This window comes from Pimephales promelas, chromosome 2, assembly GCF_988280905.1.
Source record: "Pimephales promelas chromosome 2, fPimPro1.hap1.1, whole genome shotgun sequence".
Taxonomy (NCBI): Eukaryota; Metazoa; Chordata; class Actinopteri; order Cypriniformes; family Leuciscidae; genus Pimephales; species Pimephales promelas.
In genome coordinates, this window is record NC_142770.1 from 6,910,470 (window position 1) to 6,924,124 (window position 13,655).

Consider the following 13,655-nt stretch of genomic DNA (forward strand, 5'->3'; position numbering starts at 1 on the left):
ACTCCACTGCCCATATCCATAGATAGCCTACTATAGAAGAACATTAAAATTTAAATGTAGTAACTAGCCTACTCAGTGTTTTATTTTGGATGCAGGGAAAGTTTATCCAATAAATAAGACATGCAGTAGTGATTTCTGGTTAAACTATAAATATATAAAACATTATAATAATATTTTTTTTTATTAATTATTAGTGTTTTTCCGTGAACTTCAAAGAAAATGGAGAAATCATAAAAAATAAGCTAAAAAGCTAAAGGGAAAATAGTCAAATAGTTTATATAATAAATATAGGCCATAATAGAATTGTATTTTAAATATACTAGATATACATTTTTTTTTTACCATAGATAGACGTGAAAGGTTTTGACCACGTGTGCGGGCCAGGCGGAATCGAATGATGCCGACGTCATCACGCACACCATGCGTCTCTCTTCGGGAAGATGGCTGCTGCTGTGTACATGATGCCAAACTGAATGGACGGAAAACAAACCGATATTCCTAAAATTCCCCCCTCTTCCCTCCTCTATATCCCGCTCCGCATCCATGCACACGCGTTTACGTTAAAAAGAACCCGATTTTAACCTAGCGTGAAGAACTAGAATGATAATATGACCCAGAAGAAGAAGAAGCGAGTGAATCGCAGTTTGTTACTGGCGAAGAAAATCATCATCAAGGATGGAGGAACGGTGAGTTTTTGCTAAATTTGACCACAATAAACACTAAGACACGACGGTTTAGGTCTTAAGTAGACGTCTACATAATTATTGTGTTAATGTTTAAAAGAAAAAATGCTTTGAGAATATATTGGAGGAGTGTAACTTCAAGTCTTGTCATTCATCATGGCTGTAAACATCAGCATTTACTTCCTGTTATTAACAATAAATCATACCAGCACGCATAAATGTCAAGATTAACGATTTAAATCAATTCATGCGTTATTATATTAATGTTCAGATGGTTTGATGACACATTAAAGCGGGTAAAAGATGTCAAGATGGCATTATGGCTGGCTGAGTGGCTGTAAATAAAATAATTTCTATTTTTAAATCAGATAAAACGGCTTAACAAGGCTTAAATTGTTATATGGTTCTCTATTATGCCGAGTTAAAATAAAATATCATTAAAAATGATTATAGTATTGCTAGGCTTAGAGTTACCATGTATTTTTGCATGACACCATAGTAATTTCATGCTATTTCTTATGCAAATAACATGGTAGATAATCAGTATTATGCAAAATATCAAAGCATATTGTTATTGTTATATGATTGCTACGGTATAATTTGTAAAGATAGAAATGTGAAACCCGTCTGGTCTGTCGGATATCTATTGGATATGAATGTATTTGTCTTGAACTGTAGGCCTATATCTTGAAAGTATTATTTATAAAAAAAATGTAGCCTAATTTTAGTTTGTCTTGGTAATTTTGCTATGTGCTTTTGTTTTGTTTTTTTTATCTCAAATTGATTTAATAATTTAGAATTTCAACTTAAGCTAGCTTTATTTCAGTTCGTTATCAAAGCAATATTTCTGTGCTTTCAATTTTTGTGTAATGTTTTCATCAAATATTTTGTTTAATTTCAGCTTTACATCTAATACCGAAAACAATTTTTAATCGTTTTAGGAGGCGTTTTCACGACACCATTTTCAACTAAAAATAGAATTAATTTACACGATGACAGCGTTTTGGGGGCCTGAAAATACAAACTTAAACAAAATAAAAAAAAAAAGGTGCAAGTTTTTGAAAGTGATACCGAAATACGAAAACAAATTTGTGAAAACAGTGACAAGTACGTGAATTACCAGTTTATAGGCGTGAAGTTTCTTTACAAAGAGACATCGCCATCTTCTGGCCTGGCATGAATAATACAGCGCTTTTAATCTATGTCGAGGATCTGTGTGAACGGGATCGTTTGGACAACATTGTCATCTGTATGCGAAAAACGCAAGGGAAAACCCTTTCCCTTTTTTAGGACATCGATGTTGTGTAAACGTGCTCTTATAATACGCCCTGAAAACCCCCATTTCTTTAGAAATAAGCCATTGATAATAAACATTGTAAGCGTCAGTGGGTTTGTCTGAAATGCTCAGAAACACAATTGTAGGCTAAAACGAAAGAGTTTTTGTCCTGTTCACTGGCTGTCAAGATCCGTTACAATTTTGTTTGGTTGAGTCTATATATGGTCTTAATTTGAACCTAGTTGCTCTAGTTCCTTTTGTTTATTGTTCCTTTTTTAATAAGTTTTATCTTGCCTACTGTACTTATTAAGCCAGGATGGCACCTGTGAATATGTCGTTGGAAGGATTAGGCCACAAACAGACCTTACCTGTTGTGAAAACCAAACCGAAGCTTTATGGATGTGTAATAATAATGTTTCCTCACATGTTCTTCTCCGTCTCTGGTTCTTCTCTCTCCAGCCTCAGGGCTTCGGCGCCCCCAGTGTTTATCATGCTGTTATCGTCATATTTCTGGAGTTCTTCGCTTGGGGTTTACTGACAGCACCTACTTTGGGAGTAAGTTGTGGTCGTTTTAAACAGGAATACAAAGAAAATCGTAACGGAAGTGAGATTTTATTTTCATATCAAGTGTCGTGTTTAGAAACCCTTTGTATGCCCCTGTTATTATATTGAGTAATATGATCATGTAAAAAAGTTCAAAATACACTTGCGTGCGCGTCATAACCGATGCTGTTTTTGTGTCGTGTGACTGCAGGCTCTTCACGAAACATTCCCGAAACACACGTTTCTCATGAATGGCTTGATTCAGGGGGTTAAGGTATAATCTTTAACTTCTTCCTGTAAAAGATCTATTATTGAGTCGAGTTCATAATTCATCAACTGCATGCTTTTGTTCACAGGGCCTGCTGTCGTTTCTAAGCGCTCCTCTGATTGGTGCTCTGTCAGACGTGTGGGGAAGGAAGTCCTTTCTTTTGCTCACGGTGTTCTTCACGTGTGCTCCAATTCCTTTAATGAAGATCAGCCCGTGGTACGTTACCTTTCTCTTTTTTTGGACACAAAACGAAATATTTTGTAAATCTATTTGGTAAAATAATATACAGGAAGTTAATGCATTAGCTAACAGTGAGCAATATATATACTTTTAAGCTTTTGTTAATCTTGTTTTGTTCAAATATAACCGTGTATTGTTTGTTCATGTTAGTTCACAGTGCATTAACTAATGTTAATGTTAAATTTTGATTTCAATAATGCATTAATAAATGTTGATTTTAACATTAGCTCAAATTAATGCTGTAGATGTGTTCATTCTTAGTCCATGTTAACTAATGAAACCTCATTGTAAAGTGTTACCATTTATTTCTGTGTATACATAATAAAATAAAAACGAAATGTATACATTTAAATTTTAATTTAATTTTTTAATTAAATAAATCAGACAATGAAAAAAGTTTAATTTTTCATGTTTAAGTTTACCAGGTTTGAATATCTGAATGTATTTGTCCTGAAAAGAGTTAATTTAGTATGATTTATGATATTTATTCATACTTTTAATTAGCTTTTTTTTTTCAATTACAAAATTTTTGGTAGTTTAATAACATGCTTTTGTAATTTTTAGTAGTTTAGCTTTAATTTTATTTTATTTCAGTTTTACTTTTAGTAATATCAGTATTTAATTTGAAATTAATGTGATATTTAACCCATTTTAACTTGCACATGAAATATACACAAAATTAGGGGATGCATGATATATCATCCACCTTATCAGTATCGGCCGATATATGTTCATTTTTAATGTTATTATCATTATCAGCTTAATAAGAAAATGTGGCCAATATATTAAAGCAGATAAATAATGTATTATTTCCTTACGCTGAGACACTTCAGTTCGTCATGATCTTTTTTAATTGCCTGAAATATGATTACAATCATAAATATGATTAAAATTTGTCATATAGGCTACATAAAATTATACTGAGAACACTACTTAAAAAGTCCAAAAATCTCATGGATACATCGGTCTGTTTTGTATTTTAATACATCTGCACGTCTTAAATCACATGCATAGAAAGATTTTAAAGCGTTCTTCTTGTGTTTCAGGTGGTACTTTGCCGTTATCTCTGTATCTGGAGTGTTTGCCGTTACCTTCTCGGTTATATTCGCCTATGTGGCCGACATCACTCAAGAGCATGAGCGCAGTATGGCTTACGGCATGGTGCGTATAACCCATCATCACCATCTCTCTTTATACCTATATATATATTTTTTTTGCATTAATATGTCTGTGCTTTTTCCAAAAGGTCTCTGCCACGTTTGCGGCGAGTCTCGTGATCAGCCCGGCCATCGGCGCTTATCTGAGTCAGGTTTATGGAGACAGTCTGGTGGTGGTTCTGGCTTCTGCCATCGCTATGCTGGACATCTGCTTCATCCTGGTGGCCGTGCCCGAGTCACTTCCGGAAAAGATGAGGCCGGCGTCCTGGGGTGCCCCCATCTCGTGGGAACAAGCTGACCCCTTTGCTGTAAGTAGATTTGACCTCTTTGAACTTGCTTGGTGCAATAATATTACAATCCACTCGAGTATATTCCCAAACCGGTTCCTACTGGATAATCCGTTTCACTTGGAATTTATTAAAGATGTTAAACGCACCTCAGATGCAGAACCTTCACCATGAATGTGGTTGGAAACATGTACTGGTTATTTTAAAAAGTGAAAAATGGCACAACTCTTCGCTCATATCCTGTGTGGTTTTCAATAGGGAAGTTTTTTACGCCTATTCGAGGTGTTGACATAATGGAGATTTTAAAGCTGCATTAAAAGCTGCTTACGCATGTCACATAGGGCCGTTTTCACACGTGGTTTGCTCTGAAGAGTTCCTGCGAAGCCTGTTATGGTTTTCCACCACAGTGTTCTTGGTTTTGATTGGTTAGTTTTAGAAGAGAAAGGTCTGTTAAACATGTGATCTTGAAACACATAAATGGATTTAACATTGAACCATCTCAATGTATCATGGTTGCGATACCTTTACAAATAGGGATGGATCAATATTAAAATTCCACCTGATGCAGATTTTTATAATAATTTTAACATTTAATCAGCCAACAAGTGATAAATGGCTGGTATTAAACACTAAAAAAAAAACCCTCAAATCAGTTATTTTAAAGTAAAAATAGTATTTTAAAGGATTACTTTTACAGTGTTAAATAGTATAATTAAAATGTACTAATATTCATTATAAATGGGCTAAATGTTAAAGGAGAACTCTGGCGAACAATGAACCTTTCGTCTAATAAAACATCGGTACATAGTCAACCGTTCTGTGAGATTTGCTTTCATGATAATCGAATGTAAAGAGTTTTATCTCTGAAAACTGTTTAGCGTATAATGCTAGTAATGGGGGCATTGAGTAAGTAAAAAGAAATCGCTTGTTTATACCACTAACAAGGCTCAAAATAGCCTCACACTCACACAGTAACATAATGAGACTCTATACATGCAAAACGAAGCATTGAGAACTTTGTAAGTGTACAGACCGTTTAATAAGAAGATACTTTATGAAGACAGTTCACTTCGCGTATACAGACAGGAGCCATCTTAAAAAATAGTCTTGATAAGTCAAACCACGAACGTCGTGCTTAGTGATTTGAACTCTATGGAGTTCAGCGAACTTCTGAACTGTATGAACGGCGTTCGGGGATCGACTTATCGAGACTATTTTTTAAGATGGCTCCTGTCTGTATACGCGAAGTGAACTGTCTTCATAAAGTGTCTTCTTATTAAATGTTCTGTACACTTACAAAGTTCTCAATGCTTCGTTTTGCATGTAGGGACCCTCATTATGTTACTGTGTTAGTGTGGGGCTATTTTGAGCCTTGTTAGTGGTATAAACTAGCGATTTCTTTTTACTTACTCAATGCCCCCATCACTAGCATTATACGCTAAACAGTTTTTAGAGATAAAACTCTTTACATTTGATTATCATGAAAACAAATCTCAGAGAACGGTTGACTATGTACCGATGTTTTATTAGACCAAAGGTACATTGTTTGCCGGAGTTCTTCTTTAAAGAGTGTACAATTAATAAAAAATAAATAATTGTGTTAAAGTGTCTTTTTCTGTTTCTCTCTCCAGTCTCTGAGGAAGGTGGGTCAGGACTCGACGGTTCTGCTCATCTGTATAACAGTGTTCCTGTCGTATCTGCCTGAAGCTGGACAATACTCGAGCTTCTTCCTGTACCTGCAACAGGTTCGTCAACACACAGATTGGGTTTATCTCTGTGGTTAATCTTTAACTCGGGTTTTAGTTGTGTTTAGAGGGTGAGGTCTAGTTTTTTTTTTTCAAAATCCTGATAACAAACATGGCTGTAAAGTTTTATTATTTGACCCTCTTATCCAGATAATGGGATTTTCCCCTGAAAGTGTCGCTGCATTCATTGCTGTTCTAGGATTGCTGTCTATTGTTGCGCAGGTCAGTTGGATACGTGTTAATAAAGGATTTTTACTTCATTATTTAATAATAGGGGGATGATGTTGAATGTGACTTTTCTTTCCACCGACAGACTGTAGTGTTAAGTTTACTCATGCGTTCCATCGGGAACAAGAACACAATTTTGCTGGGCCTGGGATTTCAGATTCTGCAACTCGCCTGGTACGGGTTCGGATCTGAGCCATGGTAAGACCGGAAACTTCAGTTGCTTTAAGAGTAATGTAACGATTTTATGAGTTTTTACTAATGAAATCGTTCCTAATTCCCAGGATGATGTGGGCAGCCGGAGCAGTTGCCGCCATGTCTAGTATCACTTTCCCTGCTGTTAGCGCCCTGATTTCCCGCACAGCTGACCCGGATCAACAAGGTAGGTTTTCTTGAAGTGAAGTTGCATGTTCTTTGAGGCCGACTGCTAAAGCTCATGTTTCTGTAGGCGTGGGTCAGGGTATGGTTACGGGAATCCGTGGACTGTGTAATGGTTTGGGTCCGGCGCTCTACGGTTTCATCTTCTACATCTTTCATGTCGAGTTGGACCAAGTTCCAGAGAAAGACCCAGATATACCGCATCACCATGATCCCCACCAACAGGTAAGGTCCCACACATCGTTGCATTTTAGCTGAACTATGTTGAATGGTGTTTATGCTTTTATTAGGTTTGTTTAATAGTTAACATGTTTTTTTTTTAAATAATAGCTGATAAAGTCCAATACAGCTAAACAGCACTCAAATATAAAATTTTTGCAAACAATATTTCATAGCAATGCATTATTTTTTGCATTATTGCATTATTTGCAATTACAAACAAAACCTAGCCTCCACAAATCAAAAATTTGTTTTAAATCTTTCTTAAACCATTTGCAAGAGTTCAACAGGACATGTTAAATGTTGGTAGAATCATTCATAAGAATTGAAGCATAACCAATTTGTGTATTTTATTTGTAAAAAAAAATTGTGTATTTGTTAATCTCTGAAAAAGTTATATACTTGAAAAAATTGTTGAATACCTTATTTGGTACTAATTTGTGTAAATTGCTTGTAAAACCATTCTAAAGAAGTCAAGCATTTAAACTAGTTGCAAGAATTCAAGTTCAACAAATTTGTGTAAATGTCTCGTTGTCTGGCGCCCACATTCACTCACAGACATGATAAGCCCCACGGGTCTCACCCCGCTCGCTCTCTCTCAGCCGGCTGCTATAAGGGAATCGAGCGCAGCAAGGCTGCCCGGCCCGCCTCAAACACTGCGAGCATACACAATCTAAAGACACAGGAGGCTGTAATTTGCGACAGTGTTGCGGAGCTTGTGGCCTCTAGGGACGCTGGAAGTGAAAGTTACAGGTCGAGCACCATCTAGTGGCCAAAAGTTCCGCAGTGTGTGGCTTTAACCCCCTGAGCCCGAAGGCATCGTCGACGATGCCACACGTCACCTCCGATAAATGTTTACATAACTCGATGACAGATTTATCGATTTTCTTACCGTTTTTTCCAGCAGAAAGCTAACGAGCTAGCCATCACGGGGGTGTCTTTCTGGTCTTTCTAGCCTTTACAGAAGGTTTTCTATCCAGCCTGGAACTTGTGCTTCCTTTCAGAGGTTTTCAGCAATAAATCCAACGCTTTATGTCAAACTTTGATACTCTTGAAGTCCATAATTCATAAATATTCCGTCATTTTTGCCGCTAGCTCGATGCTAGCGGACATTCTAGATATCACGTGATGTTTTCACGTGATGTTTTTTGACCAATTACAGGCTGATCCGTCGTAAACATTGGTGTGCGTCATTACGCATGAACCAAGCGCTGTTATAGTGTAGAGAGATAGAGAGACTCACGGAGACGCGCGATTCACAGAGAAACACAGCGAAATGGACGTAAATAAAGCGCTGGTCTATTTTGGTGCATTGCAGGATGATGGATTTTCAGGAGAACAGAGCTTTTTGACAGATGAGGAACTAGATTACCAGGATAGACCCAGCTGAAGTGCCATTTATTTATTTACTGTAAAAAAGTATTATAGTAGTATAAATGTATTATAAAAGAATAAAAAGAACATAATAAATAAAAGAATAAATAAAATAGAAATGCAAAACCTGTGATGTGGCCCTCTGTGGGATTGCTGATAGGAACTGTTTTGAGGCTTGGCACCAGTGAATTTCATGAGGCCCCAAACGCCTGGACTTCTTTTGGAAAAATGTCAATAGTTTTTGTTCTGTACAAGTTATAATGTTTATTCCTGTGCTCCAGGACTCCAAAGACATGAACAAACTATTTTCCAGAGGAAAATTGCTTAGCTTTTATTTATTTGTGTGTGATTTCAATAAATAATTGAGTGATTCCATTTCCGATTTATTTTTTCATTTGTCTTTATGGTCCCATAACTTATTTTACATTCAGGTGACATAAATGTAACACAAATATGCTGAAAGTTTAATTTGTCCTGAAAAAAAAGAGCTGTGTCAATTGTCTGTGCACCAAAGGGTTGATATTTTACAAGCTTTTTTAGTACATGACACCAGACGGAAAAATTATTGTAAAAATACCCTTAGGTCTCAGAGGGTTAAAAAGTCAAGCAAAATAATTTGTAAAAATTCAAGCAAGGATTGTTAATTGTTCGTAAAACTATGAGTTCGAATTTGAGTGGAACCAAATTGTTTGTAAAATTTGCAGAATTGTAATTCTTTGAAAATATTTGGATACTTGAAGGAATTGTGCAGTATCTATTTTTGTAAATCGCTCATGTCAAGAAGAATAAATTGTTCGTAAAACTCTTTGCAAGGATTCAAGCAGATGAAATTTATGTAAATTGTTAAAATATATTTTATATAAATATAAATATAAATATTTTTTTAGAAAATATAAATATATTTACATATAATATATTTATATTTTTATATCATAAAAATATTTTCTAGTCCAGAGAAAAAATTGAAATAGTTTGTAATTTTTTTTTTCTGTTGTAGAATCTTTCATAATAATTTGAGCAGAAGTTCAAGTTCATTTACGTATTTATATAGCACATTTAAACAGCCGCTCAGACAGACCAAAGTGCTTTACAGAACACAGAATAAAAAAATAAAATAAAAAAAAACATAAAAGGCAGCAAAGCTACAAATAGCCTTGTCAAAAAATTTGATCAAAATTTAATTTGAGCAGAAACAATTTGTCTAAACTGTTTGTAAAATTGCACAATTTACATTCTCTAAAAAATATATATTTGGATACTTGTGGAGTACAAATTTGTGTAAACCATTCCTAGGAGGTAAACAGTTAGTAAAACTATTTGCAAGAATTTAAGCCAAATAAATCTCTGTAAATCATCAGTAAAATTGCTAAATATTTGTAATCCAAGCAATTAAAAAGTCATTCCTGAAAATGAGTGAATCCTCAGTGTACGGAAGTTCATTGAGATGCATTTTAAAAAGGCATTGCGCATATTCATGTTATGAGCATTTGGGTGTAAATAGGCCTTCACCATAGACTGTATTGGGAAGAGGTCTTGCCATTGTGTTAACCGTGTTCCCTCCTCATGTGTTCCCCTCGCAGAGTGCAATAATCCCAGGACCGCCGTTCCTCTTCGGCGCATGTTCTGTGCTGCTGGCGCTCCTGGTGGCTCTTTTTATTCCCGAACACCCCCATATGGGCACTCGTTCGGGCAGCTGGAAGAAGCCCACATCACCCCACGGGCACTCACACAGTCCCCACCCACCCGGAGAGGCCAAAGAGCCCCTCCTACAGGACACTAACGTGTGATTGGGTGTTTCCATGTGGCTGTATTGGCCACGCCCCCTAACCATTGAGAAACGAACTGCGCATGGAGGCTGTTGTCATTTATTGAAACGTAAAACTATATCGAAGGCATGCACAGTCTTGCACCTAGAGCTCTACCTTCCTGCAGAGTTTTGAACTTGCTAATTAAGCATGAAAATTACAGACGGGTGTGTGTGAACTCTGCAAGAAGGAAAGTCTCTGATTAAGACTAGGCGTCCCTATTGTATCATGAATAGAGCACCACTTTTTAAAAGAAATGTGTATATAGAAGAACATATATTTAATGACGGTTCTGTCCAAAGGCACTATTGCAATGGCTTGTATTTATTCTTTTTTTTTTTTTGCCTTTTCTTTTTTATGTTGCTCTTTTTTGATTTATAGTTCTTCATTTACCATAGCTCACTCAGGGACATTAACCCGGTCAGGAATGTTTCCGGACACAAGGTGTTCTCCTTATCAGAAGGGCCTGGAGAGAACATGCACACAAACAAAAGGCGTCATTCATGAAACGCAAGCAGAACGAATTTGTGCAAATCGCTATTCGCAAGAATTCACATAGAACAAACGTATGTAACTCGTTCGTAAAAACATTCGTACATTTTGAAATGGGGAAAAAAAATGGTGTAAATCGTTTTATAAAATTATTTGCGTAGGACAAATTTTAATTCGTAAAACCATTCGTAAGAATTTCAGCCGAATATGTTTGTGTAAAGCTACTTGCAAAATTTTTGAGCGGAACAGATCCATTGTAAATCCATCCATGAAGCGAATTTCAAAATTTGAGTAAATTAGTCTTGATAAGAATTCATGCCGATAGAATTTTTGTAAAAACATTATCTGAATTCAAATTGATTTATGTAAATTGTTTGCAAAACTCTTGAGTTTGTTCGTGTAAGACTTTAAACCGAGCGAATTTCTGTAAATCATCGTATAACTTTCGTTGAAATTCGCTTGTCGTTCTTGAGGCCCGGTGACCTTTTTTAGGAAGCATATTGTACAGATTTTCACGTGAATGGCCTTAACGGAGTTCAGTTTCAGACTTTGACAAACAAACATTGCGTTGGAATGATTGTGGTACAGCTTTAAAGTTTCCTTTTTTGTCGTTTGTTTAAGCTGATGCCTGTTTCCTTTATAACACTTAGAATCAATGGTGCCTTCCCCAGCTTAAATTGTGTTGTTGACGGAAACTGGTGAATACAAGTGATGCGTGTTACTTCCGGTTGGGAGTTCTGATTAGCCTCAGCCTTTCTTATACAACTGAAGTTGAGTTTCGTTTAACAGCGGGAGAACTGACTCTAAACCAGTAGTGAAACTGAAATACATGGCGCGTCATTTGTCTGGATTCGCTTTGGCCTTGTGTAGAAACATTCTTTTACGAAAAACATGTACGTTTACGCAAAACACTTCCTAAATGCCAACTGACAAAGTAACATTTGAGAAAAAGGTGAAATTTGCCAGTGGTCTTTCTATATTTTTTTGTTTTCATAGAGGCAGATGAATGGCTTGTTTTAAGATACATTTGACCAAATTTATATTTTATTGACACAAGACAGATGAGTTCATCTGTAATATTAGTTGTGTGGTTTGGATATTTATGAGATGATTTCCTGTAATATATTCTCTTCGTCTCAGAATACAGTGTGCTTTTTTATGTTCTGTGGTTTTGTTGTGCCGTCTTCATTATAAATTTTAACATGGTATATCGTTTTTTGACCGACCAATGTAAAAATGTCAAAGTATCTAAACATGCATTTCAATAAAGTTGAATATTTTTGCTGTATGTGCGATTGTTGTTTTAATACTTCCGTTCCATAGTAAAGACAAACAATTTTACAAAATGTATATTAAAATTTATTCACTTAAAGTCCTAAAATTTCGCAAATGAGGAACAAGCAGCCAAACTGCAATCCATGATAAACAGGTTAAAGGTTAAACCATAAATACAATAATACTAATGTACACACAATGACATATATACAGCTTTACACAGCAAACCATAGTCAGTTTGTCATCAACCAATCAAGTACTTTATACTTACAATAAAAAAGCCAATTGAATTGAATGAATAGCACTATTTGAGAATACAAAACGGCAGCTCTGACTGTTTGGCAAAAAGTGAGTTCTTTCAAAGACAGTTCATGTCTGGCACAAACAAGTTTAAGACACTGAAAAGAGGTTTTTAGGCACCCTAGATTTAAAGGACCAAAAACAGCACCATAGTTTGACAAACTGGTCCCAAGATCAGAGAAACTCAAAATTTCGACCCCAAACAACGACAGGGGTACCCCTGTTGACTTTTCAGTGAAAAAAAAAAGAGTTTCTCTGATCATTTTGACAGGGGTAACACTGTTGGTTTTTTTGGGGGGTCAAAATTTTGAGTTTCTCTGATCTTCTTGAAACTCTGCATTCTGATAGAGGGCCATGAGACTTACACCTGAGTGCAAAAATGGAGGCTCTAGACCCTTCCGGAGCTGAGATATCGAAACTCAAAATTTCGACCAGAAAAAAAAAACGACAGTGTTACCCCTTACGTTTTTTTGGGGGGGCGAAAAATTAAGTTTCCCCAATCTTCTCAAAACTCTGCATTCTGATAGAGGGCCATGAGACTTAGACCTGAGTGCAAAAATGGAGGCTCTAGACCCTTCCAGAGCTGAGATATCGAAACTCAAAATTTCGACCAGAAAAAAAAAACGACAGTGTTACCCCTTTCGTTTATTTTTTTCGAGCGAAAAATTAAGTATCCCCAATCTTCTCAAAACTCTGGATTCTGATAGAGGGACATGAGACTTAGACCTGAGTGCAACAATGGAGGCTCTAGACCCTTCCAGAGCTGAGATATCGAAAATCAAAATTTCGACCAGAAAAAAAAAAACGACAGTGTTACCCCTTACGTTTTTTTTGGGGGGGCGAAAAATTAAGTATCCCCAATCTTCTTGAAACTCTGCATTCTGATAGAGGGCCATGAGACTTACACCTGAGTGCAAAAATGGAGGCTCTAGACCCTTCCAGAGCTGAGATATCGAAAATCAAAATTTCGACCAGAAAAAAAAACGACAGTGTTACCCCTTACGTTTTTTTTTTTGGGCGAAAAATTAAGTATCCCCAATCTTCTTGAAACTCTGCATTCTGATAGAGGGCCATGAGACTTACACCTGAGTGCAAAAATGGAGGCTCTAGACCCTTCCAGAGCTGAGATATCGAAAATCAAAATTTAGACCAGAAAAAAAAACGACAGTGTTACCCCTTACGTTTTTTTTTTTGGGCGAAAAATTAAGTATCCCCAATCTTCTTGAAACTCTGCATTCTGGTAGAGGGCCATGAGACTTACACCTGAGTGCAAAAATGGAGGCTCTAGACCCTTCCAGAGCTGAGATATCGAAAATCAAAATTTCGACCAGAAAAAAAACGACAGTGTTACCCCTTACGTTTTTTTTTTTGGGCGAAAAATTAAGTAT

The 13,655-nt window shown here is 36.2% G+C and overlaps 1 protein-coding gene across 1 annotated transcript; it reads left to right on the plus strand.

Annotated features, from left to right (window-relative positions):
* The first annotated feature begins 441 nt into the window (after nt 1-441).
* Nucleotides 442-10,806, plus strand: slc71a1-1 (solute carrier family 71 member 1-1). The gene is made up of 12 exons (XM_039691198.2): nt 442-686; nt 2,419-2,514; nt 2,714-2,776; nt 2,859-2,986; nt 4,057-4,171; nt 4,257-4,475; nt 6,086-6,199; nt 6,350-6,421; nt 6,513-6,625; nt 6,709-6,806; nt 6,873-7,027; nt 9,976-10,806. Exons 1-12 carry the CDS (start codon nt 609-611, stop codon nt 10,180-10,182), a joined length of 1,458 nt encoding a protein of 485 aa, XP_039547132.1. The 5' UTR covers nt 442-608; the 3' UTR covers nt 10,183-10,806.
* Nucleotides 10,807-13,655: the final 2,849 nt, after the last annotated feature.